The sequence below is a fragment of the Oncorhynchus masou genome, chromosome 8 (assembly GCF_036934945.1).
Source record: "Oncorhynchus masou masou isolate Uvic2021 chromosome 8, UVic_Omas_1.1, whole genome shotgun sequence".
Taxonomy (NCBI): domain Eukaryota; kingdom Metazoa; phylum Chordata; class Actinopteri; order Salmoniformes; family Salmonidae; genus Oncorhynchus; species Oncorhynchus masou.
In genome coordinates this window covers 9,529,384-9,543,905 of record NC_088219.1, presented here as the reverse complement: position 1 = coordinate 9,543,905, position 14,522 = coordinate 9,529,384, and the positions used below count along the sequence as shown (strand labels likewise).

The following is a 14,522-nucleotide window of genomic DNA, read 5'->3' as shown; positions in this document are numbered from 1 at the left end:
AATGAGGTTATTGTAGTCTGTGCACACTGGGTACAGTAATGAGGGTATTGTAGTCTGTGCACACTGGGTACAGTAATGAGATGGGTCACGATGTTACACTAAACACTGACAGTCAAGTTGACAGAAGTATTGCTCAGTGGTCAATACACAGATGTGTTAAATTACACATTTCCCTTTCCTTCCTCCCTCCCTTGCTTCCTCCCTCCATTCCTTCCTCCCTCCTTTGCTTCCTCCCTCCTTTCCTTCCTCCCTCCCTTCCTTCTTCCCTCCTTTCCTTCCTCCCTCCCTTGCTTCCTCCCTCCATTCCTTCCTCCCTCCTTTGCTTCCTCCCTCCATTCTTTCCTCCCTCCTTTGCTTCCTCCCTCCTTTCCTTCCTCCCTCCCTTCCTTCCTCCCTCCCTCCTTTCCTTCCTCCCTCCTTTCCTTCCTCCCTCCCTTGCGTCCTCCCTCCTTTTCTTCCTCCCTCCCTTGCTTCCTCCCTCCCTCGCTCCCTCCATCACCTTCCTGCATCCATCACATCACACAGAATATCTGTCAACACTTTAATATTCTCGTTTCGATCAATGACAAATGACATGTGAAAACACCAAACAGTGAGGTAGCCTCGCTCCTCTAATTCACAACTCTGTACCTGTGCTGTACTAGACTTGGTCTTAGGCCTACTTGAAAAACCCATAGGACGCTGTCCTAAATGGCTGTATTCCCTATATAGTGCACTACTTGTTGTCCCTATGGGATGGGAGCCAGTCATATGTAAAGCAGTACATAGGCGATAGGGTCCAATTTTGGACTCAGACATACAGCCATACTACAGCTCTGTTACTTCTCCAGTGTTTCCAAAACTTCAGACAATAAAAACACAATGACAAGATTCCATTTTCCTTTTCACTTAAAACATTCAGGAATGTGAATCATAACATTCGTACAATTCATATAAATTAAAATGACATGACTAAAGAAAAGGAATGAGATGAAGTGTTTAAAAACTTAAAAATAAATCAGTACCGCCCCAGATGTAGAGCCTCTTAAGTTGAAGAAGGGTTAGTTAGTGTCTCCAGATGAAATATGACACACACACACACATGTTCACCTACACACTACTACACTGACTCTTTCTGTGGTACTGGGTTATAAGCACACATTACATCCAACAGTTTAGTGATCAATGATAAAATCTGTGTGAGTAGTGTTCATCAGTGATGACTAACTAGTATACTTGTTACAGTAGCTACACTAACTAGTATACTAGTTACAGTAGCTATACTAACTACACTGAACAAAAATATAAACACAACATGTAAAGTGTTGGTCCCATGTTTCATGAGCTGAAATAAAAAGATCCCTAAAATTTTCCATACGCACGAAAAGCTTATTCTCTCTCTTTGTTTTCATCCCTTTAGTGAGCATTTCTGCTTTGCCAAGATAATCCATCCACCTGACAGGTGTGGCATATCAAGAAGCTGATTTAACAGCATGATCATTACACAGGTGCACCTTGTGCTGGGAACAATAAAAGGCCACTCTAAAATGTGCAGTTTTATAACAACACAATGCCACAGATTTTGAGGGAGCGTGCAATTGGCACGCTTCTGCAGGAATGTCCACCAGAGCTGTTGCTAGATATTTTATTTTAATGTTCATTTCTCTACTATAAGCTGCCTCCAACGTCATTTTAGAGATTTGGCAGTACATCCAAGCGGTCCCACAACCACAGACCACATGTATGGCGTTCTGTGGGCAAGCGGTTTGCTGATGTCAACGATGTGAACAGAGTGCCCCATGGGTATGATGAGATCCTGAGGCTCATTGTCGTGCCATTCATCCACCGCCATCACCTCATGTTTCAGCATGATCTGTATACAATTTCTGGAGGCTGAAAATGTCCTAGTTCTTCCGTAGCCTGCATACTCACCAGACATCTCACCCATTGAGCATGTTTGGGATGCTCTGGATTGACATGTACGACAGCGTGTTCCAGTTGCAGCTAATATCCAGCAACATCGCATAGCTATTGAAGAGGAGTGGGACAACATTCCACAGGCCACAATCAACAGCCTGGTCAACTCTATGCAAAGGAGATGTGACGTGCTGCATGAGGCAAATGGTGGTCACACCAGATACTGACTGGTTCTGATCCACGCCCCTAATTTTCGAAAAAAAAATAAGATATCTGTGATGCCTATCTGTATTCCCAGTCATGTGAAATCCATGTACTAGGGCTTAATGAATTTATTTAAATGGACTGATTTCCTTATATGAACTGTAACTCTGTAAAATCTTTGAAATTGTTGCGTGTTGCGTTTAGATTTTTGTTCAGTGTATTATCTACATTTCCAGAACCTGTGATAGCTAGGTGGTCAAACAAACAGCTGAACCATTCAACCAACCTGTTCAGATCCAGTTCATCTCCTGGTGAATGTGTGTGGTGGTTAGTGTCTGTAGGTGTCCATTCAAGTATCAGTCCAAGGCGTCTGTGAAGAGTTTCACAGACGGCATCCAAAATGGCACCCTATTCCCTATATAGTGCCCTACTTTTGACCTGACCCCTAGTGCACTATATAGGGTATAGGGTGCCATTTTAGATGCCATTTTAGACTCCATCTCCAGACACAGAGGCATAGTGAGTGGAGGGAGAGAGGGATGAATGGACCAACAGATACAGAGGAAGACAAGGAGATGAAGAGCCGAGGAGAAGGAGACGAAGAGAGGAAACATCTTTAGACTATTGAGATGTACCCTTTAAAATCTCAGCCAAACACTCCAGTCCATTCGTCTCCGTTTTACACACTTCCATCCTCTTGGCTCACACTCTTGTCCTCTAGTTCTTCACCAGTCACAACCTCCTCTAGTTCCTCTACAGTTCACATACATGTCTCTTTCTCCTGGTCCTCTCCCTCTCCAATCCCCACTGGTCCTCTCCCTCTCCAATCCCCACTGGTCCTCTCCCTCTCCAATCCCCACTGGTCCTCTCCCCCTCCAATCCCCACTGGTCCTCTCCACTGGTCCTCTCCCCCTCCAATCCCCACTGGTCCTCTCCCTCTCCAATCCCCACTGGTCCTCTCCCTCTCCAATCCCCACTGGTCCTCTCCACTGGTCCTCTCCCCCTCCAATCCCCACTGGTCCTCTCCACTGGTCCTCTCCCTCTCCAATCCCCACTGGTCCTCCCCACTGGTCCTTTCCCACTCTGCTCTTACAGTCCTTTCTTCCACTCCTGATGCTGTGTCCTCTCTCTAGACAGATCCAAACTCCTCCATCCAGGCCTGGTACTTCTCCAAGTCGGCAGCGGAGACCGACTTGGAGATCTTCTTCAAGGTGATTGTGAAGTCGTCCATGGTGACAGGCATCTGAAGCTCTTCTTTAGACAGAGCTCTGATCTCCTCTGGAGAGAGGCCCTGGATACGCCGGCGCATAGCCATCATAGACGCATCTCTGTGGAGGCAGACGCACATGGCAGAGACAGAGACCGTTTATTTAACGGTAGATGCGTTCTTCATACAGAACACACAAAAACCTGGATACGGTGCCTTCGGAAAGTATTCAGACCCCTTGACTTTTTCCACATTTTGTTACGTTACAGCCTTATTAAATATTATTCAATCGTTTTTTTGCCCTCATCAATCAAGCCAAAATTCTGCATTATAGAAAGGAAAAACAGGTTTTTTTAAAGAAATGTTTGGACCTTTGGCAGCGATTACAGCAGTCTTCATGGTATTGACGCTACAAGCTTGGCACACCTGTATTTGAGGGGTTTCTCCCATTCTTCTCTGCAGATCCTCTCAAGCTCTGTCCGGTTGAATGGGGAGCGTTGCTGCACAGATATTTTCAGGTCTCTCCAGAGATGTTAGATCAGGTTCAAGTCCGGGCTCTGGCTGGGCCACTCAAGGACATTCAGAGAGTTGTCCCGAAGCCACTCCTGGGTTGTCTTGGCTGTGCGCTTAGGGTTGTTGTCCTGTTGGAAGGTAAACATCTGTCCCATTCTGAGGTCCTGAGCGCTCTGGAGCAGGTTTTCATTAAGGATCTCTGATCAGCTTTCTCTCAATCTTGACTAGTCTCTCAGTCCTTGCCGTTGAAAAACATCCCTACAGCATGATGCTGCCACCACCATGCTTCACTGTAAGGATGGTGCCAGGTTTCCTCCAGATGTGACGCTTGGCATTCAGGTCACAGAGTTCAATCTTGGTTTCATCAGACCAGAGAATTTTGTTTCTCATGGTCCGAGTCCTAGGTGCCTTTAGGCAAACTCCAAACCTTTTACTGAGGAGTGGCTTCCGTCTGGCCACTCTACCATAAAGGCCTGATTGGTGGAGTGCTGCAGAGAGAATTGTCCTTCTGGAAGATTCTCCCATCTCCACAGAGGAACTCTGGATCTCTGTCAGAGTGACCATCAGGTTCTTGGTCTCCTCCCTTCTCCGATTGCTCAGTTTGTCCGTGCAGCCAGCTCTAGGAAGAGTATTGGTGTTTCCAAACTTCTTCCAATTAAGAATGATAGAGGCCACTGTGTTGTTGGGGACCTTCAATACTGCAGAAATGTTTTGGTTCCCTTCCCCAGATCTGTGTCTCGACACAATCTTGTCTCGGAGCTCTACGGACAATTCCATCGACCTCATGGCTTGGTTTTTGCTCTGACATGCACTGTCAACTGTAGGACCTTATATATACAGGTGTGTGCCTTTCCAAATCATGTCCAATCAGTTGAATTTACCACCGGTGGACTTCAATCAAGTTGTAGAAACAGGATGATCAATGGAAACAGGATGCACCTGAGCTCAATTTCAAGTCTCACAGCAAAGGGTATGAATACTTATGTAAATGAGGTATTTTGTTTTTAAACCACGTGTAGAAATGTCTAAAAACCTGTTTTTGCTTTGTCATTATGGGGTATTGTGTTTTTTTTTTATTGATGAGTAATTGTTTGTTTTTTTAAAGACATTTTAGAATAAGGCTGTAACGTAACAAAATGTGGATCATATCAAGTTGTCTTAATACTTAATACTACGCATAACTAAATTGCCTGACCTCCTGAGGAAACATTGTTGTCCCTCTCTCTCTCTCGTCCCCCCCCCCACTCTCCCTCTGTGGACTCAACTCTCTCTGTTATATAAAGGGTGTGTTCAGGGGATGCCCCTGGCCAAGAGCCATGACTGTGACCTTAGCTCCCACACACGATGCCGCACGACTAGTCACGGCTCACAAGGGTCAGGCATGGGAACAGTCTCTCAAGAACACTAAAAATGAATTACCATTCAAAATACGATTTTACCTAACCTGTAACACTAACCCTTTAAGCTAACACTAAACTTAACCTTGAATCTAACCACTAACCCCTTACCCTAAACGTAACCCTAACCACTAACCTCTTACCCTAAACTTCACCCTAACCAATAACCCCTTACCCTAAACTTAACCCTAACCACTAACCCCTTACCCTAAACTTAACCCTAACCCCTCATCCTAAACTTAACCCTAACCCCTTATCCTAAACTTAACCCTAACCCCTAACCCCTTACCCTAAACTTAACCCTAACCACTAACCCCTTACCCTAAACTTAACCCTAACCCCTTACCCTAAACTTAACCCTAACCCCTTACACTAAACTTAGCCCTAACCACTAACCCCTTACCCTAAACTTAACCCTAACCACTAACCCCTTACCCTAAACTTCACCCGAACCAATAACCCCTTACCCTAAACTTAACCCTAACCACTAACCCCTTACCCTAAACTTAACCCTAACCCCTTATCCTAAACTTAACCCTAACCCCTTATCCTAAACTTAACCCTAACCCCTTACCCTAAACTTAACCCTAACCACTAACCCCTTACCCTAAACTTAACCCTAACCCCTTACCCTAAACTTAACCCTAACCCCTTACCCTAAACTTAACCCTAACCCCTTACACTAAACTTAGCCCTAACCACTAACCCCTTACCCTAAACTTAGCCCTAACCACTAACCCCTTATCCTAAACTTAACCCTAACCCCTTACCCTAAACTCTATAGCTTTTGTCCTCATGGGTATATGGGCAATGTCCCCACGAGGGATAATTTTCCTTGTTTTACTGGCCTAAAGTCCCCAAAAAGGATCAAAGCTAGACCTGCAGACGTTGGTGATGTCAGCTCCAGAGTATCCGTCTATCTTGTCAGCGATGAGAGCCAGGTCCACATCATCAGCCACATCCACCTCCTTTAGACTGATCCCCAGCAGTTCAGCACGACCCACAGCTACACACACAAAGGAATGTGGGTTAACAACACACCCTACAGCTAAAGACATACAGGTATAACTGTACAACAATGTGAATGTTCTGCACAACAGATACTTTTTAAGAATAGGTTAATATACAAGACATCTGTATGAAACAGGATCTCCGCATCTTAGGTTCAGGGTAGAGGTTAGGGTTGAAAGGTTAAAGGTCACCTGTAGGCAGGGGGATAGAGATCAGAGGTTAGGTTTAAAAGGTGAGGGGTCGGTTTCCCGGGTGGCGCAGTGGTCTAAGGCTGTGCCACCAGTAACTCTAAGTTCTAGCCCAGGCTCTGTTGCAGCCGGCTGCAGCCTGGAGGTCCATGGGGCGATGCACATTTGGCCCAGCGTCGGGTTAGGGAGGGTTTGGCAGGGCGCAGTGCACGCTAATCAGGTCGCCAGGTGCACAGTGTTTCCTCCGACACATTGGTGCGGCTGGCTTCCGGGTTGGATGCGCACTGTGTTAAGAAGCAGTGCAGCTTGGTTGGGTTGTGTTTCGGAGGATGCATGGCTTTCGACCTTCGTCTCTCCCGAGCCGTACGGGAGTTGTAGCAATGAGACAAGATAGTAGCTACTAAAAACAATTGGATACCACGAAATTGGGAAGAAAAAAGGGTAAAAATGTAATTTAAAAAAAAAAAAAAATGAGGGGTCAGAGGTCACCTGTAGGCAGTGGGATGTAGATTCTCTTCTCCAGTCGTCTCCGTAGTGCCTCGTCAATGTCCCAGGGGAAGTTAGTAGCAGCCAGAACCATCACCATCTTAGAGGGATCGTCATTCTCTGAAGCTCCCCCCACACCTGGACAACAACGGTACAGTCAGACAGCTCTCTCTACATCTGGACAACAACGGTACAGTCAGATAGCTCTCCCTACATCTGGACAACAATGGAACAGTCAGATAGCTCTCCCTACATCTGGACAACAATGGTACAGTCAGATAGCTCTCCCTACATCTGGACAACAATGGTACAGTCAGATAGCTCTCTCTACATCTGGACAACAATGGTACAGTCAGATAGCTCTCCCTACATCTGGACAACAATGGTACAGTCAGATAGCTCTCCCTACATCTGGACAACAATGGTACAGTTAGATAGCTCTCTCTACATCTGGACAACAATGGTAGAGTCAGATAGCTCTCCCTACATCTGGACAACAATGGTACAGTCAGATAGCTCTCTCTACATCTGGACAACAATGGTACAGTCAGATAGCTCTCTCTACATCTGGACAACAATGGTACAGTCAGATAGCTCTCCCTACATCTGGACAACAATGGTACAGTCAGACAGCTCTCCCTACATCTGGACAACAATGGTACAGTCAGATAGCCCTCTCTACATCTGGACAACAATGGTACAGTCAGATAGCCCTCTCTACATCTGGACAACAATGGTACAGTCAGATAGCCCTCTCTACATCTGGACAACAATGGTACAGTCAGATAGCTCTCCCTACATCTGGACAACAACGGTACAGTCAGATAGCTCTCCCTACATCTGGACAACAATGGTACAGTCAGATAGCCCTCTCTACATCTGGACAACAATGGTACAGTCAGATAGCCCTCTCTACATCTGGACAACAATGGTACAGTCAGATAGCTCTCCCTACATCTGGACAACAATGGTACAGTCAGATAGCTCTCTCTACATCTGGACAACAATGGTACAGTCAGATAGCTCTCCCTACATCTGGACAACAATGGTACAGTCAGATAGCTCTCTCTACATCTGGACAACAATGGTACAGTCAGATAGCTCTCCCTACATCTGGACAACAATGGTACAGTCAGATAGCTCTCCCTACATCTGGACAACAATGGTACAGTCAGATAGCTCTCCCTACATCTGGACAACAACGGTACAGTCAGATAGCTCTCTCTACATCTGGACAACAATGGTACAGTCAGATAGCTCTCCCTACATCTGGACAACAATGGTACAGTCAGATAGCTCTCTCTACATCTGGACAACAATGGTACAGTCAGATAGCTCTCCCTACATCTGGACAACAATGGTACAGTCAGATAGCTCTCCCTACATCTGGACAACAACGGTACAGTCAGATAGCTCTCCCTACATCTGGACAACAATGGTACAGTCAGATAGCTCTCTCTACATCTGGACAACAATGGTACAGTCAGATAGCTCTCTCTACATCTGGACAACAACGGTACAGTCAGATAGCTCTCCCTACATCTGGACAACAATGGTACAGTCAGATAGCTCTCCCTACATCTGGACAACAATGGTACAGTCAGATAGCTCTCCCTACATCTGGACAACAATGGTACAGTCAGATAGCTCTCTCTACATCTGGACAACAATGGTACAGTCAGATAGCTCTCCCTACATCTGGACAACAACGGTACAGTCAGATATTTTTCCCCAAAAACACACCTCAGCAGCCAAGCTAGAAACAACATATTCAGAAATCAGTGAACTCTCTCGCTTTTTCCCTCTGCCCCACTATCTCCTTCTTCCTCTCTCCTCCTTCCCTCCAACTTCTCTCACCGTCCATCTGTACCAGTATTTCTGACTTGACTCTGCGGCTGGCTTCGTGTTCGTCCGACTTCCCCCGACTCCCACAAATGGAGTCTATCTCATCTATGAAGATGGTGGTCGGGGCATAGAACCTCGCCTGGACACAATGGAGAGAAGAGGTTCATAAAAATAAAATAAACAGTTAATTGATTATTCCCCAGCAACCAAAGACATATTTTCAACCAAACATACATATTGTCAACGTCTTTTCAACAACAAGAAAAACATGCTCATAATAGTCTCTTCTATTAAAACATACCTTTCTATCTTTTATATCTCTATTGTCAACATTTTGTAGAACATGGTACTGAAGAACGTTATTTAAAAAGCACAAAAACACACCCAGACCCACCTCTTCCTATAAGCAGACCTGTAGGGCCCCGTGGATTCAACAATTTACTGTCGAGAGTTAGAATACACAAGGTGTCATTTCTAAATGTAGTAGTGCATCAGCGGTTTTCCACTTGTTCTGTCAGTCACTCAATTATCCCACGTCAGCAAATAAGACAAAAATAGTAGTCTAGTCAGCTATATAAACCTTGTAGTGGGTAAGGTAGTCTAGTCAGCTATATAAACCTTGTAGTAGGTAAGGTAGTCTAGTCAGCTATATAAACCTTGTAGTAGGGTAAGGTAGTCTAGTCAGCTATATAAACCTTGTAGTAGGGTAAGGTAGTCTAGTCAGCTATATAGCCCCCCAATGGGTAGTCTAGTCAGCCCCCCAATGGTATAGCCCCCCTATATAGCCCCCCAATGGTGGAACAAACTCCCTCACGACGCCAGGACAGCGGAGTCAATCACCACCTTCCGGAGACACCTGAAACCCCACCTCTTCAAGGAATACCTAGGATAGGATAAAGTAATCCTTCTCACCCCCCCTTAAATGATTTAGATGCACTATTGTAAAGTGGCTGTTCCACTGGATGTCAGAAGGTGAATTCACCAAGTTGTAAGTCGCTCTGGATAAGAGCGTCTGCTAAATTACTTAAATGTAAATGTAATAAACCTTGTAGTAGGTAAGGTAGTCTAGTCAGCTATATAAACCTTGTAGTAGGTAAGGTAGTCTAGTCAGCTATATAAACCTTGTAGTGGGTAAGGTAGTCTAGTCAGCTATATAAACCTTGTAGTAGGGTAAGGTAGTCTAGTCAGCTATATAAACCTTGTAGTGGGTAAGGTAGTCTAGTCAGCTATATAAACCTTGTAGTAGGTAAGGTAGTCTAGTCAGCTATATAAACCTTGTAGTAGGTAAGGTAGTCTAGTCAGCTATATAAACCTTGTAGTAGGTAAGGTAGTCTAGTCAGCTATATAAACCTTGTAGTAGGTAAGGTAGTCTAGTCAGCTATATAAACCTTGTAGTAGGGTAAGGTAGTCTAGTCAGCTATATAAACCTTGTAGTAGGGTAAGGTAGTCTAGTCAGCTATATAAACCTTGTAGTAGGTAAGGTAGTCTAGTCAGCAATATAAACCTTGTAGTAGGTAAGGTAGTCTAGTCAGCTATATAAACCTTGTAGTAGGTAAGGTAGTCTAGTCAGCTATATAAACCTTGTAGTAGGTAAGGTAGTCTAGTCAGCTATATAAACCTTGTAGTAGGGTAAGGTAGTCTAGTCAGCTATATAAACCTTGTAGTAGGTAAGGTAGTCTAGTCAGCAATATAAACCTTGTAGTAGGTCTCAGCCTCCTCCTGTCTCAGCCTCCAGTATTTATGCTGCAGTAGTTTATGTGTCGGGGGGCTGGGGTCAGTTTGTTATATCTGGAGTACTTCTCCTGTCCAATTCGGTGTCCTGTGTGAATCTAAGTGTGCGTTCTCTAATTCTCTCCTTCTCTCTCTCGGAGGACCTGAGCCCTAGGACCATGCCCCAGGACTACCTGACATGATGACTCCTTGCTGTCCCCAGTCCACCTGGCCGTGCTGCTGCTCCAGTTTCAACTGACCTGAGCCCTAGGACCATGCCCCAGGACTACTTGACATGATGACTCCTTGCTGTCCCCAGTCCACCTGGCCGTGCTGCTGCTCCAGTTTCAACTGTTCTGCCTTATTATTATTCGACCATGCTGGTCATTTATGAACATTTGAACATCTTGGCCATGTTCTGTTATAATCTCTACCCGGCACAGCCAGAAGAGGACTGGCCACCCCACATAGCCTGGTTCCTCTCTAGGTTTCTTCCTAGGTTTTGGCTTTTCTAGGGAGTTTTTCCTAGCCACCGTGCTTCTACACCTGCATTGCTTGCTGTTTGGGGTTTTAGGCTGGGTTTCTGTACAGCACTTTGAGATATCAGCTGATGTACGAAGGGCTATATAAATAAATTTGATTTGAAATTTGATTTGAATATAAACCTTGTAGTAGGTAAGGTAGTCTCGTCAGCTATATAAACCTTGTAGTAGGTAAGGTAGTCTAGTCAGCTATATAAACCTTGTAGTAGGTAAGGTAGTCTAGTCAGCTATATAAACCTTGTAGTGGGTAAGGTAGTCTAGTCAGCAATATAAACCTTGTAGTAGGTAAGGTAGTCTAGTCAGCTATATAAACCTTGTAGTGGGTAAGGTAGTCTAGTCAGCAATATAAACCTTGTAGTAGGTAAGGTAGTCTAGTCAGCTATATAAACCTTGTAGTAGGTAAGGTAGTCTAGTCAGCTATATAAACCTTGTAGTAGGTAAGGTAGTCTAGTCAGCTATATAAACCTTGTAGTAGGGTAAGGTAGTCTAGTCAGCTATATAAACCTTGTAGTAGGGTAAGGTAGTCTAGTCAGCTATATAGCCCCCCAATGGGTAGTCTAGTCAGCCCCCCAATGGTGGAACAAACTCCCTCACGACGCCAGGACAGCGGAGTCAATCACCACCTTCCGGAGACACCTGAAACCCCACCTCTTCAAGGAATACCTAGGATAGGATAAAGTAATCCTTCTCACCCCCCCCTTAAATGATTTAGATGCACTATTGTAAAGTGGCTGTTCCACTGGATGTCAGAAGGTGAATTCACCAATTTGTAAGTCGCTCTGGATAAGAGCGTCTGCTAAATGACTTAAATGTAAATGTAATAAACCTTGTAGTAGGTAAGGTAGTCTAGTCAGCTATATAAACCTTGTAGTAGGTAAGGTAGTCTAGTCAGCTATATAAACCTTGTAGTAGGGTAAGGTAGTCTAGTCAGCTATATAAACCTTGTAGTTGGGTAAGGTAGTCTAGTCAGCTATATAGCCCCCAATGGGTAGTCTAGTCAGCCCCCAATGGTATAGCCCCCCTATATAGCCCCCCAATGGTGGAACAAACTCCCTCACGACGCCAGGACAGCGGAGTCAATCACCACCTTCCGGAGACACCTGAAACCCCACCTCTTCAAGGAATACCTAGGATAGGATAAAGTAATCCTTCTCCCCCCCCTTAAATGATTTAGATGCACTATTGTAAAGTGGCTGTTCCACTGGATGTCAGAAGGTGAATTCACCAATTTGTAAGTCGCTCTGGATAAGAGCGTCTGCTAAATGACTTAAATGTAAATGTAATAAACCTTGTAGTAGGTAAGGTAGTCTAGTCAGCTATATAAACCTTGTAGTAGGTAAGGTAGTCTAGTCAGCTATATAAACCTTGTAGTGGGTAAGGTAGTCTAGTCAGCTATATAAACCTTGTAGTGGGTAAGGTAGTCTAGTCAGCTATATAAACCTTGTAGTGGGTAAGGTAGTCTAGTCAGCTATATAAACCTTGTAGTAGGTAAGGTAGTCTAGTCAGCTATATAAACCTTGTAGTATGTAAGGTAGTCTAGTCAGCTATATAAACCTTGTAGTAGGTAAGGTAGTCTAGTCAGCTATATAAACCTTGTAGTAGGTAAGGTAGTCTAGTCAGCTATATAAACCTTGTAGTGGGTAAGGTAGTCTAGTCAGCTATATAAACCTTGTAGTAGGTAAGGTAGTCTAGTCAGCTATATAAACCTTGTAGTATGTAAGGTAGTCTAGTCAGCTATATAAACCTTGTAGTAGGTAAGGTAGTCTAGTCAGCTATATAAACCTTGTAGTAGGTAAGGTAGTCTAGTCAGCTATATAAACCTTGTAGTAGGTAAGGTAGTCTAGTCAGCTATATAAACCTTGTAGTAGGGTAAGGTAGTCTAGTCAGCTATATAAACCTTGTAGTAGGGTAAGGTAGTCTAGTCAGCTATATAGCCCCCAATGGGTAGTCTAGTCAGCCCCCAATGGTATAGCCCCCTATATAGCCCCCAATGGTGGAACAAACTCCCTCACGACGCCAGGACAGCGGAGTCAATCACCACCTTCCGGAGACACCTGAAACCCCACCTCTTCAAGGAATACCTAGGATAGGATAAAGTAATCCTTCTCACCCCCCTTAAATGATTTAGATGCACTATTGTAAAGTGGCTGTTCCACTGGATGTCAGAAGGTGAATTCACCAAGTTGTAAGTCGCTCTGGATAAGAGCGTCTGCTAAATTACTTAAATGTAAATGTAATAAACCTTGTAGTAGGTAAGGTAGTCTAGTCAGCTATATAAACCTTGTAGTAGGTAAGGTAGTCTAGTCAGCTATATAAACCTTGTAGTGGGTAAGGTAGTCTAGTCAGCTATATAAACCTTGTAGTAGGTAAGGTAGTCTAGTCAGCTATATAAACCTTGTAGTAGGTAAGGTAGTCTAGTCAGCTATATAAACCTTGTAGTAGGTAAGGTAGTCTAGTCAGCTATATAAACCTTGTAGTAGGTAAGGTAGTCTAGTCAGCTATATAAACCTTGTAGTGGGTAAGGTAGTCTAGTCAGCTATATAAACCTTGTAGTAGGTAAGGTAGTCTAGTCAGCTATATAAACCTTGTAGTATGTAAGGTAGTCTAGTCAGCTATATAAACCTTGTAGTAGGTAAGGTAGTCTAGTCAGCTATATAAACCTTGTAGTAGGTAAGGTAGTCTAGTCAGCTATATAAACCTTGTAGTGGGTAAGGTAGTCTAGTCAGCTATATAAACCTTGTAGTAGGTAAGGTAGTCTAGTCAGCTATATAAACCTTGTAGTATGTAAGGTAGTCTAGTCAGCTATATAAACCTTGTAGTAGGTAAGGTAGTCTAGTCAGCTATATAAACCTTGTAGTAGGTAAGGTAGTCTAGTCAGCTATATAAACCTTGTAGTAGGTAAGGTAGTCTAGTCAGCTATATAAACCTTGTAGTAGGGTAAGGTAGTCTAGTCAGCTATATAAACCTTGTAGTAGGGTAAGGTAGTCTAGTCAGCTATATAGCCCCCCAATGGGTAGTCTAGTCAGCCCCCCAATGGTATAGCCCCCCTATATAGCCCCCCAATGGTGGAACAAACTCCCTCACGACGCCAGGACAGCGGAGTCAATCACCACCTTCCGGAGACACCTGAAACCCCACCTCTTCAAGGAATACCTAGGATAGGATAAAGTAATCCTTCTCACCCCCCCCCCCCCTTAAATGATTTAGATGCACTATTGTAAAGTGGCTGTTCCACTGGATGTCAGAAGGTGAATTCACCAAGTTGTAAGTCGCTCTGGATAAGAGCGTCTGCTAAATTACTTAAATGTAAATGTAATAAACCTTGTAGTAGGTAAGGTAGTCTAGTCAGCTATATAAACCTTGTAGTAGGTAAGGTAGTCTAGTCAGCTATATAAACCTTGTAGTGGGTAAGGTAGTCTAGTCAGCTATATAAACCTTGTAGTAGGTAAGGTAGTCTAGTCAGCTATATAAACCTTGTAGTAGGTAAGGTAGTCTAGTCAGCTATATAAACCTTGTAGTAGGT

At 44.2% G+C, this 14,522-nt stretch overlaps 1 protein-coding gene across 1 annotated transcript in view; it reads right to left on the bottom strand.

Annotated features, from left to right (window-relative positions):
- Positions 1 to 528: 528 nt before the first annotated feature.
- Positions 529 to 14,522, bottom strand: part of katnal1 (katanin p60 subunit A-like 1) — a 33,294-nt gene continuing 19,300 nt past the window's right edge. The window contains exons 8-11 of the mRNA XM_064971414.1: positions 8,760 to 8,886; positions 6,906 to 7,040; positions 6,097 to 6,223; positions 529 to 3,428 (exon numbers count right to left, since the gene is read on the bottom strand). Coding sequence (XP_064827486.1) covers positions 3,230 to 3,428; positions 6,097 to 6,223; positions 6,906 to 7,040; positions 8,760 to 8,886 — 588 coding nt within the window. The 3' untranslated portion in view covers positions 529 to 3,229. The remainder of the gene's footprint in view (positions 3,429 to 6,096; positions 6,224 to 6,905; positions 7,041 to 8,759; positions 8,887 to 14,522) is intronic.